General features: G+C 35.9%; 2 protein-coding genes across 2 annotated transcripts in view; both read left to right on the top strand.

The window, feature by feature from the left end:
• The first annotated feature begins 3,963 nt into the window (after positions 1–3,963).
• On the top strand, positions 3,964–8,779 carry LOC135075057 (uncharacterized). The gene is made up of 2 exons (XM_063969424.1): positions 3,964–4,386; positions 8,159–8,779. The coding sequence occupies exons 1-2, from the start codon at positions 4,227–4,229 to the stop codon at positions 8,593–8,595; spliced, it is 597 nt and encodes a 198-aa protein (XP_063825494.1). The 5' UTR covers positions 3,964–4,226; the 3' UTR covers positions 8,596–8,779.
• An 11,282-nt stretch (positions 8,780–20,061) lies between these two features.
• The window catches only part of LOC135074747 (protein winged eye), a 130,929-nt gene continuing 126,036 nt past the window's right edge, over positions 20,062–24,954 (top strand). Inside the window, exon 1 of the mRNA XM_063969117.1 lies at positions 20,062–20,777. The gene's annotated coding sequence lies outside the window, so the exon portion shown is untranslated. The remainder of the gene's footprint in view (positions 20,778–24,954) is intronic.

Genomic DNA, 24,954 nt, shown 5'->3' with positions numbered 1-24,954 from the left:
ATTCAGATGATTTCAAAATTATTATGGGAACTTGCTTGCATAGTAAATAATTTAAAATTAATATCACAGTGAATACACTTTCTTTTACATTAACCATCTGTTCTGATGATTTTGATATTTTCAGTTGGATCATCGGATGGAGTCAGTTCTTGAGTAGAGGAAATGTCACAAATGTCATTCTCTGACATTTAGATATCTTGAGAATTAAGCCCAAAATTCAGTACAAACTCAAGCAAAAATTATGGAGGGAAACTAATCAAAATAAAAAATAGCGAAATCGTCTATAATTAAACATATAATTTTCTTCAAAATTTAATAACCTGTCGCTTGCCGATTGCAGCGCATGTCAAGAAAATTTAAAATTACTACTACTTGATTCATTTTTAAATGTTGTTGTACCTAATTTTATTATAACAGTATATGTAGTACTCGTACATACTTAATTTCAGGTTAACGTTCTGGCGATTGGACAATAATTTTATTTATTTAATTAAGTAAATCCCAACTAATATTATAAATGCGAAAGTAACTCTGTCTGTCTGTCTGTCTGTCTGTCTGTCTGTTACGCTTTCCCGCTTAAACCTCGCAACCGATTTTGATGAAATTTGGCATAGAGATAGTTTGAGTCCCGGGAAAGAACATAGGATAGTTTTTATCCCGGTTTTTGAAACAGGGACGCGCGCGATAAAGTTTTTCTGTGACAGACAAAATTCCACGCGGGCGAAGCCGCGGGCGGAAAGCTAGTAATATATAAAAGTCCTCGAGACTTTAAGACTCTACACTGACTGCTGACTCCACGCCATCTCACAAAACCATGGTTTAACCTTTGTTGGACTATTGACATGTTTTATATTAATATATTTTAGTTGAATTACGACTGCGCTGTTTTATATCTCATATATTTTATACCAATAACTCTAAATAAAATGTGGACGGAAAACTTGTGTGTTTGACTACCCAAAAAAAAATGATTTGATTTTTTATGTTTTGTTTTTGAAAATCGATTTACGTTAATGGATCAAACCAATTTGAGTGAAGTTGTGGGTTGGATCCTTACCAGGAAATACGTCCGTTTAATATGTGGTCCGAGGCTTGCTCGACGCAGAGTTCTGGGTTCGATTCCTAAATGCAACACATAATACCGAAAATCACTGTGTTTATTAATTGCGTGAATCAACAACCAACCAACTGTTTTAATAAGTATTTATTTGAGAATTTACTCATTATCATTAACAAAATATGATTTATAGATTAGGTAGGTAATATTTTTATAATAATTATGGCGTATATCGTTGATATATCTTTCGGATAGATACCTAATTTGAATATTATTTTACTCCCTAAAAATATAACATTAATTCACGCCCTTTAATGAGGGTTTTCGCGATTGAAAAATCCGCCAGATGGCAATACGTAGACGCGAGGTCCAAATGCTGCATGATTGGTTATTTTTGACATGACATTGACACGTCAAAATACACCAATCATGCAGCATTTGGACCTACCGTCTACGTATAATATAATATAATTGCCATCTGGCGGATTATTCAATCGCGAAAACCCTCATTGACGGTGAAGCGCCATCTATTTGCTCTATAACAAAATATCAAACCCATCTCAGGAACCGTAAAGGGCTTTATCCTCTGGCAAAGAAGTAACTACTTCGGTGTACAGAGGGCGCTAGCTGCCAATATTATCCATAAGATTTTCAATTTTGATTTAATTCGATGTCCTTATTTATTGCGGTACTAATTAATGAGTAAATTCCTCAAAATATAATTAAGAAATAATAGATTAAGAAGACAAAATTAATCAAAGTTGTTTACTTTTTACCTACAGATGGAAGTTTGGCAACGTCGCAATCGCAAACACCACAAATCGCCAGTAGCTGCGACGCGCTCATTTCTGTCAGTCGCACAAAACAAAAATGGCGGCAATACCTTTCAACGATAAAGTAATGCTTATTCAAGAACTACAAAGTCATCCCGTGTTATGGAATGGTGAACACGCAAAATATGGGGACAGATTTTACACAGCGGCAGCTTGGAACAATATATCTCGCAAAATGAATATTCCAGGTTAGTTTACCCGATGTCAAAACATCTGCGTCTCTTCCGTCATGTACTTGACATAGTAGTTCCAGTTACACAAAAGAGATGGCGTCAGAAGTATTTATTTAGTATAGTCAACTTCATTATAACATGTTATTTTTAGTCAATGCCCTTTGTTAGTGTTTTAATATAGCCAACATTGCCTAACTCTTTGCCCCATGTATAATAAAAAAATAAAACCTTCATTAATTGTTGCAGAGAATATTCTAAGAAGAAAATGGAAAAATCTTCGTGACACATTCAGAAACATACAAAAAAAATCTGCGATATCTGATCTTAAAGAGTATAACGGAAAATGGAGATATTTTCGTCTTATGACTTTCATCGCAGATGAACATAGAGAAGATGACGACTCAGTAGAGTTTATAGTTGAATCTGAAAGTGACGAAGAAAGATCCGATAGAGAATCCCGAGTCTCATGTCCCACACATGCTAAAAATGATGATAGTGAATCTGACTTTTCAAAACATGATACGAGTCATGATGATGAATCCAGCAATGGCAAGTGTGAAAATGAGAAAAAACAAGGAATAACAAAAGACAATGGCAACAATGACGACACTAATGATGAAAAACTAGAAGAAAATAACTCAAACTCAGAAGATGAAATCCCTGCAAAACGCCAAAAAACATCTAATAGACTTTCAAATTATGACGTGATGTTTTTAAAGTCATTAGCCCCGTATTTTAAACAGTTAGAACCGCTAAGGAAACTGGTTATGAGAAGTAGAATTCAAAATTTATTGCTTAATGAAATTGCGGAGCAAAATTCTGAACACAAATCTGATAGCTAGCTAGTACTAGTAGGTATGCCCCTAATTTATAAAGCGAAGCCAAAACTTGATTTAATTCAGAGATTTTTAGCAAGAGCGCTTAGCTGAATTGGATCAATCACAATTTGAATTTGTTGTTAACAGTTAGTTCGACCTACCTACTATTTTTCTTTTATTCAATGAAACATGTTTTAATAAGTAAAACGTCGTAAAACCAAAGTTTTTATTATTCGTGCGTGAACCTTAGAAACATCTACACCACGTAGCATATCACCACATTGCAGATTTTATCATTACATTATCATTTTAGTTTATATTATGAATAGTAATTTTAGTTACATTCGCGTGCCCGCGCGCCGCACCCGCCACACCGCGCTGCTGCATGTCCCTCACCATCGCACGGAATACGGTCGCAATGCAGTGCTCACTAGACTGGCTCGCAACTATAATGATTTATTTCAAGCTATCGACCCCTTTATAGGTTCAAAGAGAAAGTTTAAGGAATCTGTCGTGAAGATCTTATTAAATCCCTAACTCCTTTTTTTTTTATTTTGTACTTTCTTACCTAACATTTAATGAATAAGTACTGTTATCAAATACACCTCCAATCGCGGGGCTTGTAATGTTGGAATGTTTTCTTTAAGTCGCGTGCTGAATTGTGGCGTTGTTGCGTTATATATATAGTGTGATAATATTGTTTACAATTTAAGCTTAAGTAAATATAAATACTTCAAATTTGAATTCAAACATTTATTTGCATAGAATAGTAATAAAAAATTTATAGTAGTACAACATCTATCTACTGTTAGATATACAGACCTACTGTGATCATTGTATCCGACTCGCATTTAGTTTACTATGTAACTAAGGAAAACCTGTAATTGGCATTACTTGCTATATAATTTAAGCATGATACTTGTAATTATTATAAGAATATGCTGTAGATTTTCCTTGAATAAATAAATAAATAAATAAATAAATACAAAGCACAGAAAACGCGGTTCAAATAAATAACCTTTTTCTGGGTCTGCCTGTACCTAGCTTCTGCACAAAGCGGCAACGCCGCATGTTAGTTACCGTTTCCTTTTGTTGATGTCTTGCGTCTCGCTCGGCTGCCGCCACAATGACGTGTTACGTAAAGCAGCCCCAATAATTCAAGGAAACTCGCCTTTATTGCTATGAAACTTAATAATAATTGACAGATGCGAGGTAGTCTCGATCACTATGCGTAATAAATGAATGATTATTCGGCTGTGTGTGAGGGGCGGTGCGGCGGCGTGTCATATTTTCAATCGCGCAACGCCGCGATGCGCGAGTAGCAAATACAAATCGCCGGAACAAAATGGTGCGCCGTCGTCAGCTGAGTTATCAAACTACGATACGACTGATCAAGGAAGTGAAAAAGCATCCCTGCATCTGGAACAGGGAAGACGAGAAATATAACGACGTATACAGCGTCGGTCTGGCGTGGAAGACTATTGCCTGCAGGCTACAGTTACCGGGTGAGTCCTTGGCTCTGCCGGCTTTGTTTTTGTTTTGGATGTTTACTAGTTTGAAGCGGTGAATGTAGATGGCGCCACCTCGTGAAGGTTATTTCTTGTTTTTCTGTTTATTTCTATTTCAGTGTAAAAGCAAAAAGTTAATGAAACACATCCCATGTTACTAATGTTTCTTTTCTGTGTTTATTACGCGAACTTGCCCCTGTCTAGGTTTTTGTATGTAGAATTGTAGATGTAGGCCTACCTACTTACTGCCAACACCAACCTACCACAACCTACTTTGTATTCTCGTTTTTCATGAAAATGTAGAATGTAGGTAGGTAGGAGGCCTACCTATATCTCTTGTTGGGCTTGCGACTATTCTTACTTCATTGGATAGATTTAAAGTGGTCGTTTGTCTTAAGAGCGTTGTAGCAAAAAGTTGGCGTTCGAATTTTAGGTTTTTATTGCTTGACGTCGCGTAGTGAGTGCGCAAACTGCATTTATCTGTACAATTTCAACGCTGCGTCGACTAAACGATCTTAATCCGTAGTTGTATCGTACCTAAGACAGTACATCATACATAATAATAAAGAAATAACGTATCTATTTGATTTTTTCTCAGATCAGACTTTTAGCAAAATCAAGTTACGTAATTAATGTATTTTTTACACTAGTAAATCCCGCGACAAGTTTTTAATCTTTAAATTGAGTTAAGTAATAAGTTGATGGGTTTGAAAGAATTTATGTTTTATTTTATTATTTTTACAGCATCAAAAGCTTGTTTATGAAAAATATTTACTATTTAAATTTTACTTTTGACTTTTTAGTGTTTATGATGCGGGATGGAAAAATTAAAATGTATTCTGATTTTGTGACGTTTCCGCACATAAATATGGATAGGTTAAATAAATAGAATGAAATGTATGAAAACGAGCGTGCCATTTTTAAACGTTATCTATAATATCTGTGTCCATTAAAGAGCTCGTAACTAAACATCGTAAGCGCCATTCACATTATTATCTAAAAGTTAAAATAATAAATATTTAGTTTTTGTAAATCTAAACAAGTCAGGAAATCAAAGAGGTAAATACTGATATCATTGTGATTTTATAGAATTTATTATTATAAACCACGGTCGTATAATGCTAAAAAATCAGAGGTAACTTTAAGATTTTTATCCATAGAGCAAAATTTATCTAATCGTGTTTTTAAACAGTTATCCCATTAGGTACACATGCGTTCTGTAATACAAACCCATCAAAAACAATACTTGTCAAAAAACCAAGTCTCACTACTCAGTTGTTCTACGGTAAAAAGTTGTGAGATCCATGTAATACCAAGTCCAGTCCAGGAAATCATTAACGTTTTACATAAATATATTGACTTGGCCATCGCATGAAAACACGTGTAAATTAAATTATTTAGTGCGAAATGAAACGAAATTTTGCATGCCTGTGTAGACATGCAACATTTCAGCTCAATGGGAAAACGGGAAGTAAGTAAATTTTAAGTTGCAAGATTTTACAACTCCAGATGTCAAAGAAAATAAAAGCTTGTAGATAGCTTTACAAAGAAAAGAAAGATTTATGAAGAAAATAAAAAGTACTGTCTACGATAGGTACATTTGTTAGGCCGTGTTGCACCGTCTTACTTTAACATTGACATCAAAATTTTGGATGTCAAAAATCTGTCTAACATAAAACACCGGTTATTGTCAGTTAGGGTCAAAGTTAGGTGGTGCATATCAGCCTTAGTGTATTTTAATTAAATTTAATACAAATAAGGATGACGAAAATAATCGATAAGTGATCTCACTCGAATATTTCTTATAGTAGGTATACAAGATGTCGAACAAATGGTTACTTACTGAAAAAGTGCTTCATGATGAGACCTAGCAAACGGCATCAATAATATGTTTAAGAACGAACTGAATCTATTCAAAAAACCTATATTTCCAGCTTTCATACATTTAATACAGTTACAAACAAACACGAAATCAATGGTTTCTGAGAATTCTGAGTGCCTTAATGCCGTCCCCTTTATCTGTTTATTTAGTATTTATTAATTAGTATCTTTTGATGATATTGTAGCAAGTTAAACCTAAAATCATGTTTTCCGTAAATAATTTAAATAAGAATGCAATTTACGAGTTTGTTGTTTGATTATTATTATTACTCAATTGAAAATTTAAATTTAAAAAATTAACACTTCTAATATGGTAGGTATGGCTGGCGGCATACATTTAGTATGAAATTCGGAAACATTGAATTTTCGCATAGATCCAGTTTATTCTTTGACCTATTTATTGTTATTGTTTTAAAGAGCTCATGAAGCACTTACAGGAACAGTAAACAGTTTCTCTATATCTTGTATAATTAAAAATCAAGTGAAATCACTTATCGTTTCCACCCTGTACCTATACTTTTAAAAATAAACTCATTTTATACGTTCATTTGTATAAGTATCTACAATACAAATACCTAACCAACTTAGTTGACGTTTTATAAAACTATTTGTCTAAGTGTCATCGAGCGACCGCTGGTGGATTTGCCATTTACCTGACCCTTATTACTAAACGTTTAATATCAGATGAATAGTTACGCACCAATTTCTTTCATTCAGTCGTCAGTAATTGAACTTTCGGAAGAACATGACGAAGCATTGTGTGACCATACAGACGCTATTCAACTTTTATTAGTAAGGAAGAGTATATTTTATGTTGGTAGAAACACAATAGCATAGACTAATGTTTTGACACCCTGTTAAAATTTTTATTATTTTTTCCTGACCAAACAGATACCATAATAATATCTTTTGTCTATTCTACCCATATTCTGTAAGTAAAATAATAAAAAGTTTGAAAAGAAAGAAATTACAAGTCCGATTTACCTAAACAAATAAATTAAAAATACTTGCGGATCAAAAGTACTCAATCATACTACAATTTACGAAACAATCACGCGTGACGCATATACGTCAGTGGGCAGTCAACTGACATAGACCCGGCGTCTACGAGTGCCAAAGCACGACTGATTTATGCCATTTGATGCACCCGATTTTATAGTATTTTCAAATTAATTTTTCATTTGAAGATTGAAGATAGATATTTTTTCTTTTTCACACAATAATAGTACTATGTTTCTTCTTAAGTATAAAGTAGTTTATGTTGCTAAATGACTTTTAGATTATGAGATGTGACCTGTTTTCTTGCAGTAATTTTCTCGAATTTTGACTATCTTAGACATGATAAAAATGCATTTTAATGAATTAAACATCAAAATTTTCTCAATACACTTTCTTCTTCAGGGTATGCTTATTCTAATGATTACATTCTATCTTCTTACTTAGAAATAAATTTGTTGTAATATTAGTTCAAAGTTGTGCCTTCGCGAGTTACCTGGAAATCGGGCTTTCGAAATTCGCTGTTTTCGTAGGCAAAAATCCAATTTGAACGATATTTTGTCAATAGACATTCCGTAAAAACGTATGATAATTACGATGATATAAGTCAAAAGAAGCTATAACAATAAATTATATGACTAAAATCATTTCGAAATCTGCCAAATTCTCGATTTCTGCATGAAAAATGTGACAACGCTCTTAACCTCAGATCATAGATCCCTTCTATGATCTGAGGTCTGAACTCAGCGCCGATAACCAATTTCACCGAAATCAAAGTAGGCCCACTTTGACAATCTTTGCCACTGGAGCTCCTTGGAGCCCTACTAAAATCATTTTATTTTTGAGCTAACTTTACCACACTGGTAATAAATTTCTTTTTCACCTTTCACAGAAGAAGCAGTCAAAATAAAATGGAAGAACCTCCGGGACTGTTTCAATAGAGAAATCAAGAAGAACCCGTCGTCTCTGACAAACTACACTGGCAACTGGGCATTTTTCCAGGAAATGCTCTTCACTATAACACTTAAGAAACTCAAATCGGAAGCCGACATTGAAGTGGAGTACTTGGAAATCCACGATGAGGAACTGACGACAGAATTGGAACTGGAAGACGAAAAACCAGACGACTATTATGATATGCTCTTTTTGGAATCCTTAGCTCCGTATTTCAAAGAATTAGATCCAGTAAGGAAACTGGAGATGAGGAGCAAAATCCAAGAAATGCTGGAGAGAGAGATATCCATTCAAAATAACGAGAACGGCAGTCAGGAGGAAAATTTCGACGACATTTATATCGATGAAAATGCAGACATGACCTACGTTACATGATGATGATAATATTTTTAGGGCATACAAAAAGAACCTTTAGGAAGTTTTAGTGATAAAGTGACACTATAATAACAAAGCAAAGACTGTGGTAAAACTTTTTAATGTGACTGATTGAACCGAGTGACTTTGTTTAATTTTGTGTACACCTAATTTATGTATCAACAAAATGACGTGAATTATAAAATTATTTTTTATTTACCTACTATCAAGATGATCTTTTTTTACATAAATTGTGTTATAAAACCATACAAATCCTTATAATATTACTTTTTTATGTGTAAAGAGGACCCTAGACTCACGTTTTCTTTCAAAGTAAAGAATTTTCCCAAAAGATATTATTATCCATTTAAAAACACGAAGAGCCAAACGAGTGAGCTAAATTCGTTGTCACTTATCGCCGGTCTATCAACGTGGCTTAGCTTTTATTCTGTCCTGGATTAGCCATCAATGTGAAGTTTTCTTTCCATCGAGCCAATGTTTTGCGTTGGGCTGATGAGCCCTCTGTAGATTTTAAAATATGTATTTCTAAACAATAATTTTGGAATGGTTGACCAACCGCCAGATGGTCAACATTCCCATCTTTTGAGTATTTTGCTTCATCTCATCAAACAGTTTCTTCTCCAGATTGTCTAACTTCAGTAGCCTGGTAAGCAAGTGAGTACCTAATTCCATTTCGTTTTCAATCTTAAACAAGACATTATTATTGCCTTCAGTATGAAGACGAACCCTTCGATTTTGGCATTGAATTATTTCATTTCGCAATTTTCGGTTTCACCAATTTCAAAGAAGTCAAGAATTCCAATGTAGGTATCTCTAAAGGTGAGTATAGAAATGACAGACTAGAGCATTTCTACGTAATCTAGCGTTCTTACAAATGGTACGATATGGGTAAATTATACGACGTTTGGTTGTGATGATACACTATTATAATCCCTGGCCTCAAAGACGATGAAAACCATTTCTCTCCAACTCCTCTATAGTGCTTTCCTCTGTATCTGATACACTTTGAGATTGTCATGTAGTTATAGACGGTGTTGTATGAGTGGCCCGATTGTGTCGCTTTCGGTTGTGCGAGTGAGCCGGGTTTTCGCTACTCGGCTCGGCTGGCGAAGCGTAATACGCGCATGAGCATGAGACTACTATTGTTCCTCGCTTCACATCGTCGCGACAGTACTCAGCACTTCTTGCGTTTTTTTTTTATCCACAACGAGGAAGCTCTTGGCCTGTATCTCACCTGATGGTAAGTGACGATCAGACCGAAGGTAGAAGCGAGCTTCACCCGGAATCCTCAACCACGGAGAAACTGGCTATCTTACCTCTAATTGCCGGAACAACTCAGTAACTCTGGCGCAGGCGCCTATGATTGCACCGGCGATGGCAATCTACACGCGTTGGTGTGGTTGAACTTTAATTCAAAATTGCGAAAAGGACCTGACAAATACATCACTGTCATGTCAGCAGCAACACAGACACGATGATTCAGATTAATAAACTCCACTCATGATATCCCTTTTTACCCAGCAATAAGAAACTTGAAAGATGTATTTTTATCGCAAAGGGTTTCTACTCCACAGTTTGACATCAGCAACTCATTAAATAAATATTATTGATAATATTAGTAAGATTTCCTTATAAGCTCACTTTATTACAACTGTTACGATGTGTTTTTTCGAAGAATTTGTGTCATGGAATTTTCTCAATCTCCGCCTCCCATTTCTGTAATTGCTTTAAATATTTAAAAAAATATCATGGTGTTTAGGCCAATGTGAGCATTCGTATTTTTTCTTTTTTCTTACCTACCCGCTTCTGTCTAGTAATTTTACCCCGCTATTATTCGAACTGACGTGGCTCACTCCGGACGCAGTCGCGCCTCATCGGAGTTACCGCCTCTTCTTTCTGGAACCTTCTATTGTAGAAGTCCACACCGCTATATTGTATTAGGCCCGAACTGTTCAGCCAACGCTGAGAACTGAAATATTGTGGAGTGTATTTTGTGAAGTGCGCTTTATATGGGTCGAGCCTGGTCCTTCTCTATCTTCCATCTTCGAGAGCAGATGAGAGATTGGGAACCGCGGCTCACGCCTCTGAAACTGCTGGCGCTGGTGAATTGCAGAACGGGTGAGTGCGCTATTTGTAGGAGCAGCAATCAATCTTCTTTCTTTATCTCTTTTTCTGAATCATAAAATTAACTCGCATTAGTAGGTATTTATATTAATTCGTAGGTAGGTAGTAGGTACACACGGTTTGGATCTATGATCGGGTTTGAGTCGATTTTGAAGCAATCGTTTCATGATAAGACGCTGTAGAAGTCTAGAAGATACTGCTGATTGACGCTACACTGATGTCATCGTTCTTTTAAATATGGACCTGGCCAGAATATTCAGTGCCAAGTCGAGAGTGCTGTAGTTTTGTAAGTTAGGTAGGTAGGTAACTAGGTAGGTACCTATGTAAAGTTGTTTTTACTTACAATTTACTTCAAAATTCGAACCTACCAACGCTCTAGCTAGAATATGAACTTTTCGGAAAATCGCAACTAAAATATGGAATATTAAAATCTTAGATAAGACTTCGTGTGTCTTTTATTGGTCACAGAATAACCCATTGAATAAAAGGTAAGCAGCAGACTCAGTTATTTCTTTCGGATATAGGTACCTAATGATCTTTGTAGGAGGAAATCTCAGGCTGGAAGCCCTAAGTAGTTGGTCTTATAATTTTGTTGACTTCATATTATTATTTCAGCCGAAGCACACTTTCTGCATTTTAGGTAGGTATCTTCTACTAGCGACCGCGGGGTCTCGTTTTACCCTCTTAGGAGTGGAGTTTCGCAAAATCCGTTCTTATTGAGGATTATCTAAAAGGAACCCTCATGCAAAATTTGTCACTCCTAGAACTTGTAGATAGAGGTAGAATAACGCATTTTTAGAATGTGGTTTAAGCATTAAGATTTTTAAGACCAAACTTATTAAATCCCTACTAAGCTACTCGTAGCATTCGATTTTGTTCTTCTGTCGGCATTTTAGCTAGACTTACTATTGCACACACACTACTTATGTCTGTATTATTCGAAAATGCCCCTTGCGTTGCGTTTGAAAGTTTTTATTATGACTATGCGCGCTGTTGCCGGCCCGCCAACCCAAACAAGGCGCGGGGCGGCAACGCCGCGTGCGGTGAATCGATCCCCCGCCTCGCACAGGTCTCTAGTGATGCTAATTACAACACATTACCGGTTATTTGGATAAATTAAAAATCTTCAGCATTTTTAAAATGGGGGATGATCTTTGGAATAATGGAAATTCATGTTTTTGCAGATATCAACACTAACAGTCAACTTCATCCTATTAAAATATTAATTCCACAACAAATGCCATTCGATATCTTTAGCAAGAATTACGTGAGTGGTATTAATTTCTTGACATGCTACAAAACTTTTGGGGGTAGAAAAAGAAACTAACCAGTAGCCAAATTAACACTTATCATTATCATGTTTATCAATCATAACTTTTCAATTATTAGTAGTTACATCTTACGTAGATGTAGGTACCTACATTACGATGTCATCATTGATACAATTAAAAATAATTTGTGACGCTTACAACACTTTAGCACATTACTTGCAATAGGTAGGTAAACAAAAGCTTTGCAATTACATCGAGAACACTATGAAACATGAAGGGGAATGCCCGTCCGCAACAGTAACCCCCTAGATCCCTTCAGTTCCTTTGTGTTCCGATTCTTTGATTTGTCTCTTTGTCTCCTTCAATAGCCATCAATCCGTCATTCATAGTGCCCGTGACAAATACAATCAGTTCACTCCTACCAGCCTTATGACGATCACCATAAAGTTCAATTTGGAAACATCGTCACAATTTCGGCCCATCTAATCGTTCCACTTCCGAACATTTCCAGGATTGTTATTATTATATTTACCCTTAGTTGAAAGATGCGGTTGACTTGATCATTGTTAATGTTATTGCAGTGGTAAATTCTCCTGATGGAAAAACCCGAAGGTCTGTACTAAATATTGTTTACAAACGGTGCACATTCATTCTCACACGATATTCATTGATAATTCTAAAACTTTAATCTATGGTAAATATTTGCACACTATCTATGCCAGTGATTGTTGGCATTTGGACATCTCACATGGATATGTTGTGCGCTATCCTGTATTACACATATTTTTTTTTGTTATGGAATGACCTGCTCCAGTGGTTGTTTCTACGAATATGACTGTACAAAATTCTTAAAATTGCTTACCATCAGGCAGGAGACCATATTCATGTGTCCGTATATTGCCTTTTTTACAAAAAGGTGTACCTATATGTGATTTTTAAATCACCTCACGCTGTGCCTCAAGCATCTGACTAACGTAGATCGTAATAAATATTAAGACATTATACTAGTAGTTATAATGAAGATGGAAATTAGCATTGCTGACAGATAGCTCATCTACGTATTAAGGGTGATATGATTATTACACATAATCCTAACTTATCCCTGGGTTTATTACAAGTATTATAACGCTCAATTTGATGGGACTGTAAAAAGATAGGATGCAATTTTCTGTTATCAGACAATCGCGCAGTTGTTGTTGTGGCCCAAACCCAATCTTATCAAAACTGGGAACCAATTTCTATAGTGCATTCGTAAGTTGACCTCGGATCCCTACACTCAAATCTCTAAACTTCGATAAGTGGTAATCTCCGTTATTATCTATCTATCTACATAGCTTTATGTAGGTTTATATTGAAAAATCCATAGTTAAATTTTTATCTATAAATCTCTTAAGAGTTTTAAGCGCATGCCTGACGATTAAGATTATTTAAGTATTCTAACGTCTACAACATGAACTGGTAGAATCCAGCATAATTACGAGTATTACCGTTTTTATTTAAACAGTTGCTTAAAGTTATTTTTATTACCTCCCAGTTGTTCCAAGAAGTTGACTCATCAGCTGTTGACATCATGTCGGTTAGGCGAACGCAGCCATAAAGGCATAATTGCACAATAATGCACTTACAGTGTTCTAGTAACACTACACCCTAGTCTGACGACGCAAATGTGTTAGAAATTCTTACTAAACGCGTAAATGCGACACGATGACAATGTATGTGTTCTTAATGCCTGCAAGGTCTATCTATGTATGTATACCTACTTACTTTGATGATTTACTTGACTGTAGGTAATACATAATTATAACATTAGCAGTACTTGCGTTATCGTCAAAATCATACGCCAATTTACTACCTTATTGCTCGGCTTTCCTAAAATAATCTTAGTCAGATTACCTAGTTGTTAAAAAAATACTGCAGCGAAATGCTCCAAAAACTGTTTTTCGACAATAATCAAAAGTATTACGCGTTTATTTATATTTCATACACATTTGTAGTCATTCGCTTTGTAAATAAGTCCCGATACAACCTGTTGACAGCCCATTCTTTGGAACTAAATAACCGGTTGTTTGAACTGGAATCGACGTTAAACTCTAGAATTACATGTCACCCGGATCGTCGAAGTCGCTCGCGACAATTTGAATTTTATAAAACGACCCTCATGCACCGAATCAAAGTAATAATCGAACGTTTTAATATTACATGTTGTTTCCGCCGCCGCGTTTACAGCGATTTTCATTCGAATGACATTATTATTGGGTCTAGAAATATTGTTATAGCCATTACCACTTAAATGGCTCGCTTAGCATTATGCAGAAGATTGTAATTTGCAATCGAAAGCTACTCTTTGCTATTGATTTTATTTCTTTAGATAGTCTGATGAAATCTGTCTCCTTTTAATGGGATAATGATGTTACTGAAATTATTTTCCAACTTGAAATATGTATGGTTTTTGGCGAACTGACTGACAGAGGCTTTGTTCTTCTTATGCGTAATAATTACTATTTTGAGACGACGAAGTAAAACATTTTTTGAGTACAGAGAGATTTGATAGAGAGATCGAAATAATAATAGAAAATTCAATGGTGATTGGTGTTTTTCAAACAGTTTTGATGAACGAATGGCAGTTTCAAGAAAAATCGGTATTTGTAGGTGTTTCCAGCAGCGTATCCAAATAAATACTATTATTGATTGCATGTTGAAATGGATCATTTTCGGGAAGATGGGCCCAATATAGATAGGCACCACCACGCACGATAATACGTTAAAGATAGTGTTCCTTCTCTAATAGCTTATAAATTAAATAAAACCAATGAAGCATTTAGACCGGTTTGGATATTAATAATTACAAAAATAATTTCCAAAAAATCTGATCAAATTACGTCTCCTGCTGCTGGGCCAAGAGGAACAATATAACTATATTCGTCTCTCTCATACAAACATGATACAGCACCCGCGGTGTAACTTAATATGGCAATAAATAAAACATATCAGCGCGTCTCGTTTCGTTCTGGAGGCCGAACCATGCTTCCATCTCGTTTCTTCCCGAGTCTATCCGACCTCATGGAAGTTCGTTTATCGTTGTTCGAATACTTTAGAAGTTCCCTTCTAACCTTGAATGTTTGAATTCCACTCAGGTTGCGTCGAGGAATACCTAACTAGTCCTCATTTTAAATAATGCAATTTAAGAAATTCGCTTGCTGTAAAAAAAGGAAGAAAAAATGATTCGTGGATAGGGATTATTATAGGAAAACTAAAAAAGTCATCACGATGCACTTAAGTTCATAATGAATTCTAATATATTCAAAATTAGCAACTGAATAAAGTTTTTAACTTATGCTAATGATCAGGTAGTTAGGTTCACTCGACTGATTATGAATTGTCAAAAAGTTTAACACAATGCTTCACTCGCCGAGCTAGTAGAAATGAATATCGATGTTAATAATGAAGCTAGTGCTCAATGTGAACATAGATTAAGTAGATGAAAACAAACCCTACGATGGATAGAGGGTAGGGATTTTGGAGACAGTCCATCGTGGGTCCTCACAAATGTTGAAGATGAACTGTACTATTTTGCAAGGCTGAGTGATGTCATCGGTTGCTTAGAATAGCGCAGCAGTCAGCACTCTTCGCAGGCATTAATTTTGTTTATTTTCTTTCAGGGGAACATTTGCTAACATTATAGTGGTGTAGTTTTCTAAAATAATACCGGTTTTATTGGCATCGGCTACTAAAGGATTTAGTGATGCACTTCACTCTTGTTGTAGGGTTTACTTATGTAGGTAGTAGTTTATTTGTTCTCATTTATGTATTCTTAAGGTCTATGTTTAGGATATTGTGACTAAATAGTGCTGTCGTTCTTATTGGAAAGGACATTGTCAGAAACCGCCTAAAAAACCGCCCAAAAACATTAACCCATCATAATTATTTTCTATTTTTTTTAATACATTAAGCACCCTTTCATTCTAATGGACACTTAAGCATTGAAAAATTAAATAAATAAGTCTTTTAACGTTTATTCTATAATACTATTACAACTTCCGGACGTTTTGGTGCGTGGCATGGTCTAAAACCTATCAAGTTCCATAATTTTTGCCGATAAAATCTGTACGAGGCATTACCGTACTTTATTGCTGGGAGTCCATGTATAGTGATGTTCCTGCGGCCATCATAGACAATAAAATATCGATTTTGAAAATAAAATAAATCGATTAAACTGCTTTGAAGACTAGATTTGCGTTAAAAGCTAAAAAGATATTGACAGTTTGACACTATTACAAGAAGATATCTAAAGTGTCCAACTGGTCGAAGGTCGTAAATAAAATAAAAATAATTAGGACCATAAACTGATATTCATGGTATCATAACTGTAAAAGTGTCAGAATCCGATGTTGAATCCAATGCCAGTTGAAGTGTGAGAAACATATATATTTTTTTTTTTATGTGACAGGAGGCAAATGAGCAGACGGATCACCTGATATCAACCTAGTATAGTTGCCAGTCTCTCATAATCTATGCCAATGAGGGTTTTCGCGATTGAAAAATCCGCCAGATGGCAATACGTAGACGTGAGGTCCAAATGCTGCATGATTGGTTATTTTTGACATGACATTGACAGATATCCACCAATCATGCAGCATTTGGACCTCGCGTCTACGTATTGCCATCTCGCGGATTTTTCAATCGCGAAAACCCTCATTCATAGCACATGTATAATAATAGACCAAATGAACTTTTATAGATTGTGAAAGAGAAGATAAAGATTTTATTATTTTATTAAAATCTTGCCACGAGGTAGTTTTTCAGTAGAAACCAGGATTGGATAATCGCTACAGGCAAGTATCAGAACATTTTATAAATATTTTTAATCGATTATATCCATGTGAATCGTTTTAATAAATTGTCATTTTACTTTTTCAATTAAAACTTTTTCAATCCCTAGTCTTGTCAAACTGTCATAATGTCAACAAATTATAAATGTCACGTCAGTTGACTCAATTTCAGTCTTCTGTGCGTTTATTGTATTTTTATTTCAATGAAATAGTGCTAAAGGGTTAGTACTAAAACTGAAAGCCTTTTTTCAGAAAGAAAACCAATGTGGTGCCCTTATTATTCATGCTGTTTGAAAGTTACAAGTCAGTGATACAGAGTTGCCGACATTATAACTCCGTAGTGATACCATACCAAAGAAGAAGTTTTCCTAAACACTTGTGTTGTTTTTATATGTGATCGAATAAAAAGGATTAATTCTACTGCTCAAATGGAATAACTTATCCCAAGAGACCGAATATAAAAAAAACCTCTCCATAGAAATTATCACCATCACGAGGATGTGAATTTTTTTGAGAATTTGATATTGGTCCTGTAAGATATACTTAGATTTTCTTTATCCCGAATTTGATATTGGTCCTGTAAGATATACTTAGATTTTCTTTATATCTTATTTGTAAGAAAAGTAGTTGTATTTCAGTAGTAGAATCAACCCTTCTTGTTTCATCAGCAAGAGTAACTATAAAAACGCCCTGTAGGTAGGTATTATTAAGCTGAAGAGTTTGTTTAGTGTCAAAGACTGTCACACAGTGTAACTTAAATTGGCATATTATGATAATGAACATAAAAACTTAAATAAATATTTATGTTAATATTTTTTCTATTTATTTATTTTCCCAAAGCTTCACAATGACAGCTGAAACAGCAATACTGTTAACAAAACAGTAAAACTAAACTTGGAACAAACTGTTACAAATATGAGGGGTTTAATATTTTACAAATTAAAATAAAACCGCATGTTGCTTTACTTTCTCGTATAGGTAATAAATGTAATTAATGGCTAGATTATTAATGTTACTTTGTTACCCTCAATAGTGAGGAAATCTTATAAAATGGTAACCCTGATTTTTATTGTCATTCAAGTGCTCTTTCTTCGCATAGGCTTCTGTGATTTGGCCAAGGGCCACACACATTGCGATAACATTATGCGACATTGATTTGACAGCAGCGGAGTGAAGTCTTGCGACTATGCAAAATGATACCCTGTAATCGTAGCGCATACAGACATAGACTGGGCGGGGCACATAGCTCGTAGAGCTGATGGCCGCTGGGGCAGGAAAGTTCTTGAGTGGCGACCACGAGCCGAAAGACGTAGCGTGGGCAGGCCTCCCACTAGGTGGACCGACGATCTGGTGAAGGTCGCGGGAGGTGCCTGTATGCGAGCGGTGCAGGATCGGTCTTCGTGGAAATCCTTGGGGGAGGCCTTTGTCCAGCAGTGGACGTCTTTTCGGCTGAAACGAACGAACGAACGATACGTATTACCACTATTTACCAGACATTACTATTTATTGCATACTCGCCGGATTACACGTAGGAGCACGCGCGTAACAGCTTCGGCCTTGCATTATTATAAGATCTTGTTCCGCCCTTTTACGAACTTCCTCCGTGAGGATATCCCCGCCGAATTCTATGATGAACCTATCAAAAGTCATATTCTGCAATGTCAACCCACCACAAGGTGGACCGACGACCTGATAAAGGTAGCGGGAAGGCGCTGGATGCAGGCCGCTACCAACCGTGCGATGTGGAAGTCATTGGGGGAGGCCTATGTTCAGTAGTGGACGTCCTGTGGCTGAAATGATGATGATGATGAAGAAATGAATGAAAATGACAAATCTTCGCACGTGTATAATACCGTGCCAAAGTAATCATATAATTTTGGCACCTTAATAACTATTGCCGTTTTTGTTGTAAAGATCATGCAGCGCTACTTGCGGATATTATTGGAAAGAAAACTATGTGGGCTCTAGATCTGAAGCCGCTTTAACGAACACGAAGTGCTCATACAATGCGGCGTATTTTCTTCCAGTCTTTAGTCAGGACTTTAGTCGAATTAAAACCCCGGTTGAACGTGATATAGCCGCACTAGAATACGATGCTTTTTTGCATAATCGCAAGACTTCGTTCCGGTGTCGACCGAATGTTATCATGATGTATGTGGCCCAGGGGTTACCGTAGCCGCTAAGGTTTGAAACTTCTTGCTTAAAATATTGTAGTCTTTGGCATAGACTACGATGGTAGTCATGGAGATAGGAGTTTGTTATCTCGTGTCAGATGTAAATGGTGAAAAGAAAACTCATGATTCGTGGTATTTTTATGTAATATGTAGGTATTTTATAAAAGTGGAACCCCGAGTGATCTCCAAAACCCATTCTATTATTATATACGATTCGGCTTCGATATCTATAATACAATAGGAGTTTATTTCATGTGTCAGATGACAAGGGTGGAAACAACCTACGATTCATGTTGTTTATTTACGTGCAATATGTGGGCATATTGTAAAAGTGGAATGCCGAGTTGTATTTCTAAAACTTGTTCTATTATTTTATACTATTTGGCTGCGACTCGGCGTGACGACAATACAAAACATTTTTCGCGAATCGGTGTTCATACATTCACACAATACATTAGACGCCATGTTGTCATAAACGACATATTATAAAATCGCTGTGATTTAATATTCTTAATCATTAATTTTATGGCAAGTGTCCATCAGGAATCATTGTTCTTACACACAGAATCGTATTATTTCGCTTTCGGGTAGTAATATGTCAAAATTGTTGGTTCTTTAGGCGAACAATGTATGGAGAACGAACATTGTCCTTTGGAAAATGATCGGAAAGTTTGAATTCTGATGGAATTTATATTTTTTGAACAATTCGCTATTTTGAAGAAAATGTAGGTAAGTTAGATAAGTTCCGTATAAAGGTTTTACGATTTAAATCGCTGATTTTTTTTTGAATTGCCTTAAAATAAAAGTTAGGTCTAAACAATCAGTTTATTTTAAGTCCTACGAAACCTTGAAGTTTTAGCGAAACCTTACGCTAAGTTTAGAAAGACCGTTGCCTCGTCCGAAGAATGGCGGAATCCTTACAATGCAGGTTGTATCAAAACTTGTTTGACCAGAATTGAGAAAAAAAGTGGCGGGCAAGTTCGCCTACAATAGCATTCCGTTGGCGGGACCGCCCGCGACCCGCCCCCCGGCCGCCCCGCTCCCCCGGCCGCCGCCAGTCCGCGACTGAGCGCGGCCGCGTGCTATCCGCTCACTCATCATGTGCACACAAAAGAATCTAAATCATAAACAAAACATTACTAGTGCTCATTCAAATTAATACAACCCTATACGATGTGACCCATTCAAACTAAAAACCCGTTTTTATTATTTTTGAAACCGCGATCCAATTTTCTTACACTTTATTCTCATGACACTATGGCGAGATGCATTGAAAGATAGTGAAACCGGTAAATCGTGTTGTGAAAAGTTGTGTGGTGTGCAAATTCGGTTGTCCTAATCCGGTTGTTATCGATTTTTGACGTCACTAACCCCGAACAGCTGTTTTAGGGATGCGGAAGCGGTCATTCAACGGCCAGTGTTTTCCTGTATAATTTGTAAATTCTTTTTTTAATTTTGTCGCGGTGAGATGAGAATCGACTGAAATTACTCAATACCTGTACAATTTTTAAAGTACCCACGTTTAAGGAATAAAATTACGACGGGTGAACAACATTGATCGCTGCAACGATTGAAAAGTGCATTTACTTATAAAGTGTAGTGCAGTGCGTTAAAACTTGTGTTTTAAATCAAGAATCAAAAATAATTATAGTGAACCTGTGTATTATTATCGTGCTAGGAGCATCAAGCGCCTAGGCACAGTGTTTTTGGTCAAAATTCAGTGCAAAACGGATTCATTTGGATTGGATTTGCGCCGAGGATTTAGACTGGGAGGTGATAGAAAGGTAACGATATGTTTTTATTAATATTTTGAAGGGTTTATGGATGAATTTAACGTTATAATGCAGCTGGCGACCGCGCGGTGTTCGCCACCCGGCCGGCCGCGGCCGTAGGCCTATTCGTGACGCCAGCCAGTGCGTTTCGGAGAACTGTTCGAATGTTATTTTTAAAAATAGAACCATTTTCAAATTCATACAGTGATGTCAGGAAATAAAAAATATTCCGACTGTCATTGTTTTTAAACAAAAAGATTAAAACTGATTGGATAGCGTTTATCTGATTGAAGATTGATTTGTAGGTAAATTTATCTATTTCATTAATCTAATATCTACAATTTATTCTAAAGCATAGTACCTACCTATTAGATAAACTAATCCTATAATCTGATGAATACATTTTCATCCCATGGACTTCACCTCTCTAAATGCCACCATCTCTGTTTAATGTTAAAAGTTCATCCTACACAGTTTCACTAAAACCTTGCATAGATTTGACAGTCTTATTTTCAATAAAGTTATTTTTTTTACATTTCTAAAAATAAAAAAAGAATTTACTTTAAAAGAAGCCAACTTCTACTTTTCCTTACAATTTTATTGTATTGTAGGGTTAATGTAGCCTACCTACTTTTTTCTAAATTGAAAATTCATTCGAATTGCAAAAATCATTCATCTTTAATTTAGGAAATTAATAGGTAACCTACACTTACCTGTGATGTAACAAAAACTATGTCATCTTTGTTCATTTTCAGATAATAATAAAACCTTGTCCTTATTCTGTAATAAGTGCTCGGGTACTTACCTAACTACCTACCTACCTACCTCCTACCTACCTTATTTAAGTGACACCATAGGAATCCATACAAAATCTTGAAAACAACTTTTCTTTTATCCTACTTTTGTTTTGAGTTTAAATATGGGTGAGCCAGGTTTATTGATTCCAGTATTGTTTGTTCCATTTTTAAATTTGCTGGAAAGGGTAAATTTTTTCTTCTACAACTTGGTTTTGCTTCCTTTGTTAATCTTAAATCATTAATTTTGGTGACAAGTTGCCAGTGTAACCAAAGTTCCATAAAAACTGTTTACTACCTATATTCTTCTTATCTATTTCTGTTCATATATTTATTTACTCAATATTTCTGAATTCAGAAATGGCCAGTATTTTACTTCTTCAATCTGAAACATACCTTACCTATTATCTGAAATCGTCCCTTAGCTAACAACACCGCGTAAGTCATTTTTAGCAACTTTACAGGAGACGAAAAAAACTGTTTATTTTAAAAAATCGGTGGATTTTTCCTATTGTTACTTATTAAATACTTTATTTAGCGGTTGAGATATAATTATTTATACTTAATTTGACGATTTACTTTATTTTAACCTATATTTTATGACTTGAGCGGTATTGACTGATATTTTTGTAGAGTTAGGCGGTGTTGTTTGCCGAAATGTAAAGGAATAAGGTATTAATAGATGATTTACAAAGAAAAATTTTATTAAGAATTATTTAAAAAATAATTAAACAATCATTATAACTTACGACCTATCCTATCTTTAACCTAAATCTTAAGAATCACAGTGTGTAGATCAAATATTGTGAGGGGAGGGCCTTTAAGGCGAAGCTGGGCAAACGAAACGACAATGAGCTGGAAGTGGGGCAATTTGGGTATGAGAGGAACGCACGTGGCTAACTGCTGGCTGGCTTTATGGAGAGGGATGATAAACTCCTTCTTCAGAAAGCCAAAACAGCGAAAGTAGATTTCGCTGCATCCCAATGACGTTATGAAATATGAGATCAACTTTGAATCTTGTCGACGTAGAAGCATGTTGTCTGTGAGGTCAATTTGGTCAAAACAGGAAGCAATCACCAAATGGTAAGGGGCACATTAAATATAAGTCCGAATCTCGATAGATGTCGACTGATAAAGTCTACACTCCGCCCAGCGTCCATCCAACCCCGAAAGCTCAACTCGAGTTGCAAAATCGTTTCCAATGCCAGGACATTGCAAAAATGTAAGAGTACAATGGTAGGTTCTTGGGAATTGTCCAAATGACTGGGTCTAAGGTCTTTAAAACCCGTCGTTTAAGAGAAACAAAAAAGATCTCTGATCTCATCAATAACCTTATAGAAGAGAGACGAAACATGGATCTGCAGTCATCTGAAGATGCTACTCAGTATCGGCGTCTTAACAGATAGATCTCTAAGTCTTTTGACTCGCGACCTACGCATATAATACAGACGATTGAGCATAACAAGGGCTCTAAGGTGTTCGTAAGAGATTCGTCTGTCTGTTGGCCAAAGCCAACTGACCAAGCTGAAGACCGAGAAGAGCGTCGGGGCCTGAGATATTGAAAGAGGTTGAGAAGTTCTACAGACAATTACACGACTGTGTTCACACCTGTTACAAATCTAACCGAAGACCCAAAAGCTAGACCCGACACAATACCTAAGATATCCCGAACGCCAGTCTACACGAGCTTGGAATAGCCCTAAACAACAAGGCCCGTGTGATGATAGAATTACGGCTCAGCTTTTGAAAGCAGGTGAAATGTCGATGCTAAAGGCTCTTTGGAAGCTGTTCTATTCCGTCATCCTCGGGGGAAAAACTTCTACGGCACGGCACAGAAGTGTGGTGATACTCTTCTTCAAAAAACGGCGATAAAACCTTGTTGAAGTATTATAGACCCATCTAACTTCTGAACCATGTCTACAAGCTGTTTTCGAGTAATTATGAATCGTCTAACTCGCCGACTTGACGCCTTCCAGCCTCCTGATCAAGCTGGTTACCAGGCTGGCTAGCAGGCTTTAGTGTCTTAGATCACATACATACGCTGCGGCAGATTATACAGAAGATCGAGGAGTATAATCAGCCACTTTGCCTGGCGTTTGTGGATTATGAGACAGCCTTCGATTCGATTGAAACCTGGGCAGTTGTTTACGCCGTTTATGTCCTGCTTCTTGTAATTGTGCACATAAAAATTCATCATAATAATATGAACTCGGAATACTTCAAGAATCAATTCCTTCTTCATCAATAGTGTATTTCACTTGTATAGCTTCCTAAAAGTATTAAAATACAGTTTGAAACACCGCCTAAGTTTGAAAAAAAAAATTGTAAACACCGCTTAAGTAAATGAAGATATTTTCTATTATCATTTCCTTATATATTAATACGCGTAAATCATTAAAAAATACATTATTATATAGCTTACCTCTTAATCTTCTATTAAAACTTCTTTCATAGATCTTTTCGCGATAAAACTCACTTAAAAATATAAAAATTACGAAGCGCGAAGGAACTTTACGAGAAATGTATGGCAGACTAACGACTTGAGCGGTGTTGCGAGGCAAACCGACTTGCGCGGTGTCACTAAAATTCAAATTACGGCTTCTTATTGGCTGAAATCTATAACATGTGACCAATGGTTAGACGCGCGATGAGCAGATCTATCCAATGGCATTAAAATGTCAATACCGCCAAAAATCGACTTAGGCGGTGTTGTTAGCTAAGGGACGAAATTGGAAAGGATTTATTAAGTTATGTAGGTATTTTAATTTTTTCTATTCTTTCATTAAAAACAATTTCTAACATACAGGGTGGAAACGATAAGTGATCTCACTCGATTATTTCTAAACTATACAAAATATCGAAAAACTGGTTACTGATCCTGAAAGTGCTTCACAAGCTCTTTCAAACGGTACCAATAATAGGTTACACAATAAACTGGATAAACTTCAATAGTCGGTTAAGTAAACTCGTAACTTGCAATTAATTTAAAATTATTTGTGGAAAACATTAGCTTTAGGCTTTACTTGCTATAATATTATCAAGAGATGAGTGCCATGACTGTGTTAGTACTAAATGTATGGAAGATGAAAACATTGAATTTTTTAATAGATCCCATTTATTCTGTAAGCTATTGTTGATACCGTTGGATAAAGCTTGTGAAGCACTTTTAGGATCAGTAACTACTTCTGCGATATCTTGTGTAGTTTTTAATATTATGAAACTTTACCAAATGTATGGAAGCTGGAAACATTGAATTTTCGGATAGTTCCACTTTATTCTGTAACCTATTATTGGTACCGTTAGAAAGAGCTCGTGAAGCACTTTCAGGATCAGTAACCAGTTTTTCGATATCTTGTATAGTTTAGAAACAATCGAGTGAGATCACTTATCGTTTC

Source organism: Ostrinia nubilalis, chromosome 9 (assembly GCF_963855985.1).
Source record: "Ostrinia nubilalis chromosome 9, ilOstNubi1.1, whole genome shotgun sequence".
NCBI lineage: Eukaryota > Metazoa > Arthropoda > Insecta > Lepidoptera > Crambidae > Ostrinia > Ostrinia nubilalis.
The sequence above is the reverse complement of the archived record's forward strand: the minus strand, read 5'-3'. Positions and strand labels throughout refer to the sequence as shown.

Bases quoted from the DNA above. Each gene is read 5' to 3' on its own strand.
- LOC135075057 (XM_063969424.1), top strand. From the start codon at position 4,227: ATGGTGCGCCGTCGTCAGCTGAGTTATCAAACTACGATACGACTGATC. The intron at 4,387-8,158 runs GTGAGTCCTTGG...CACCTTTCACAG, and splicing joins CTGCAGGCTACAGTTACCGG to AAGAAGCAGTCAAAATAAAA.